This window comes from Odontomachus brunneus, unplaced genomic scaffold, assembly GCF_010583005.1.
Source record: "Odontomachus brunneus isolate Ranch 3 - 2012 unplaced genomic scaffold, Obru_v1 Obru_scaffold_255, whole genome shotgun sequence".
Classification (NCBI taxonomy): Eukaryota; Metazoa; Arthropoda; class Insecta; order Hymenoptera; family Formicidae; genus Odontomachus; species Odontomachus brunneus.
In genome coordinates, this window is record NW_022639705.1 from 259,692 (window position 1) to 262,942 (window position 3,251).

A 3,251-nucleotide genomic window follows, 5' to 3' on the forward strand; every position below is an offset into this window, starting at 1 on the left:
TCCAGTCGCGCAATTCGAGCAACCAACGATTGTCAAACACCGATCGATAATTTCGGTCGTTTCGCTCGACTATGTCCTTGCAACGATTCGATGCACTCGTCGCACTTTTGCACCCATGCAATATATTCTTCTCGCGAACTCAATCGAGCGGACTGCTCCTGCAGTTCACGTTCAACTCGCGCGAGTTCTTCCATTTTTTTCACAAAACGCACTTTCACAAATTGATTGTTTGATTTTTTTATAGTTGATATATATGATTTTTTTATAGTCACTTTCTTCTAGTACCCATTCTTCTTTATAACGTCCTTAGGTGCATAAAGGACACAAATTACATGGAAGTATTTGAAACAGCGGTCCTTTGCAATCTGAACAAAATCTTCCGTCTATCGCATCATATATCTCAATTAGAACTGCATACATATGTGTGAATAAATCTGTCACTCGCAATATACATGAAGTACATAATGCTAAACTACCTCCTGCAGAATAATAAAAATATTTACAGCACATTTTTGTACGTCCATTCAGCGCATTGATTTTCGAATTATATATTAATTTATCAGTTTTTTCCATAAATTGATCATTACAGTCACTATGATAATCACTGTCGCCTGCGAGTATATGTTCTTCATCAGATGACTCTTCATCGAGTATTCTTTCGAAATTGTTGCCCACTTCCATCACTTCGGGAAATTCTTCGTCGTCGTCGTTGTTGCCATTTATAGGTTGCACATCCATATCACTCATTTCTTCATCGTCTAATACGTCGAATATTTCTTCGACTGAAAGATTATCACCTATTTTTAACTATATCATATATACTTTTCTATTACGCATACAGACCTGGTACACTTAAAAAACTTTTATTTTCTTGCTATCATTGGTATAGTCTTCAGCAAGAACTTGTTGCTCGCATTCAATATTTATCATTGTCTGAGGCTTGGACTAAACGCGCGCTGAAAATCTTCCTGATTTTATATGTTCTATTTCCTATATGCGCCCCCCAAAGTTTTCCCTAAAGTTGCCAAAGAAACTCAAACTAAAATCCTTGTGTTACGCCCTATCTAAAGAATGTGTATATCCTTTTGCCTGTTACAACTGTAAAGAATTCGTTATCAGCAGCCAGATTAGACGGCGCTCGACAACATGTATAAATACATGTATCGTGTATACGGTGTCATACTGCTCTATCCTGGGACGCAGATATGCTCTGACTGCAACGTCGTACAAATATTTGGAGATTGGGATCAGCGTAGGACCTGTGCCTACCGTGGAAATAATCCTGATTACAATTATTATATATCGCTGTTAGATAAAATTCTTTTTTCGGGGGCTGTTGAAGATAAAAATTAAAAGGATGTCTCTTTTTACTTCCTATCAAAGTATTTATGTAGGCATATATTAGATAAAATTTTTTTCGGGACCGAATGTTCTTTTCAAAAGATCTCGAATATTCTAAAATATTCTAGACTGGACAAAAACGGAAGGTCGATAATATCAGTTAAAAATTATAAATATGCCGGTAATAATATGTTGGTAAAAAATACCAGTAATAAATACTACACATCATTTTCTCTTGCGCTGTAATGCATCATGGCTGACATTGCTTCATCGACGAATGATTGCTTAATTGATTGACTACGACGCTGTGTCATGGATTTATTATCTTGTTTTGGAAAATGTATCAATACATGTGTTAATAATTCTGAAGACGAATAAGAGAGGGAATAAAAAATGTTGGTGGGGACTTATCTATATTAGTAATATTTAGACTATGGTTTCGTTAATCGTTCTATATAGACGAGGTTCAGTGGTAGTTCCCGAATACAGTAAAAAAATCAAAATGTACAGTGCTGAAATGAACGCTAAACACGCAAATTATTACTTGCCCGTTCAACATGATGACATTCCACCGTGCAAGAAAAGATGTGAAAAGTAAATATCATGCAAATTTTTTTTATGCACGTTTAAATTATTTTTCATACATTTAACTTTTGTTATATTTTTTTATAGCACTTCGCAACCACGTCATACTGCTCGTATCCTGGGACGCAAATATGCTCTGACTGCAACGTCGTACAAATATTTGGAGATTGGGATCAGCGTAGGACCTGTGCCTACCGTGGAAATAATCCTCGGTGACAATTGCGGTAATCAATTAATATTACCTACAGAAACTTGGAGAAAGCTGATGGGAAGACGTATCGACATCCAACGGCTTCTACATACTGGCAAACCATCTCCGCTGTCGATTCAAGATTTGGTAGTGGAATTTTGTAAGATGCGCGATTCCAAAATTATAAAACTTACATTATCTAATAAGTCTTTATATTTGAAACCTGCTACTATGAACACATTATTTACTTATGAAAATTGCATCGATCATATGTATGTAAGGTTGTCTGAAAATACGCATCTCGTTAGTGTAAAATTCCGAAGTTTTGTAAATGTTCTTCGAGAGAAGGACATTACTGAAATATATCATGCGACAAAAGCGATATGTGAAAGCAACGACTATGACTGTGAGTCGCTCGTTGATTACGAGTTGCTAGCGTGCACCTTGAAAAATATTATGTGTGATGCTATGAATAAGTGAAATAACACTCTGAAAAATATATTACTTTATTAAAAAAGTATGTCTCTTTTACTTCCATTCCTACCTTTGAAAAAAGAAATATCTACGTAGGTATTCGATAATCTCATACATTAGTGTTAGTTAAAATTCTTTTTTCGGGGGCTGTTGAAAATAAAAACTAAAAGGATCTCTTTTACTTCCCATCAAAGTATATATGTAGGCATACATTAGATAAAATTCTTTTCGGGACCGAATGTTCTCAAAAGGTGTCGAACTTTCTGAAATATTCGAGAATATTCTAGAAGACGGCCCGCGGACGGGTGGCCGGGGTGGGGGATAGATGGCGCGGCCCGTTCGCGAACCGCTGCGAAAAAGGAGGGGAAAGGTCGCGAATGCGTCGAAAAGCGGAGAGGGAAGTATTGATAAAACGGTCAATTATATCGATATACTATAAATTATGTTAAAAAATATGTGGAAAGATATGTCGGTAAAAACAGATCGCAGGGTCGATAAAAATTACCATTTATGTCGGTAATTATATGTCGGTAAAAAAATAAATATGTTGGAAAAAATACCGGTAATATGGCGGTAAAAAAAAATGTCGGTACGTCGGTAAGTCCCCCTTCCGCGTGACGTCGCCCCCGCGCACGCAGTTGTCCTCGCCCCCCCCCCCCCC

At 36.9% G+C, this 3,251-nt stretch overlaps 1 protein-coding gene across 1 annotated transcript in view; it reads left to right on the forward strand.

Moving 5' to 3' along the window:
- The first annotated feature begins 1,791 nt into the window (after positions 1 to 1,791).
- LOC116852771 overlaps positions 1,792 to 3,251 on the forward strand; it is a 3,634-nt gene continuing 2,174 nt past the window's right edge. The window contains exons 1-2 of the mRNA XM_032833413.1: positions 1,792 to 1,935; positions 2,014 to 2,337. Coding sequence (XP_032689304.1) covers positions 1,844 to 1,935; positions 2,014 to 2,337 — 416 coding nt within the window. The 5' untranslated portion in view covers positions 1,792 to 1,843. The remainder of the gene's footprint in view (positions 1,936 to 2,013; positions 2,338 to 3,251) is intronic.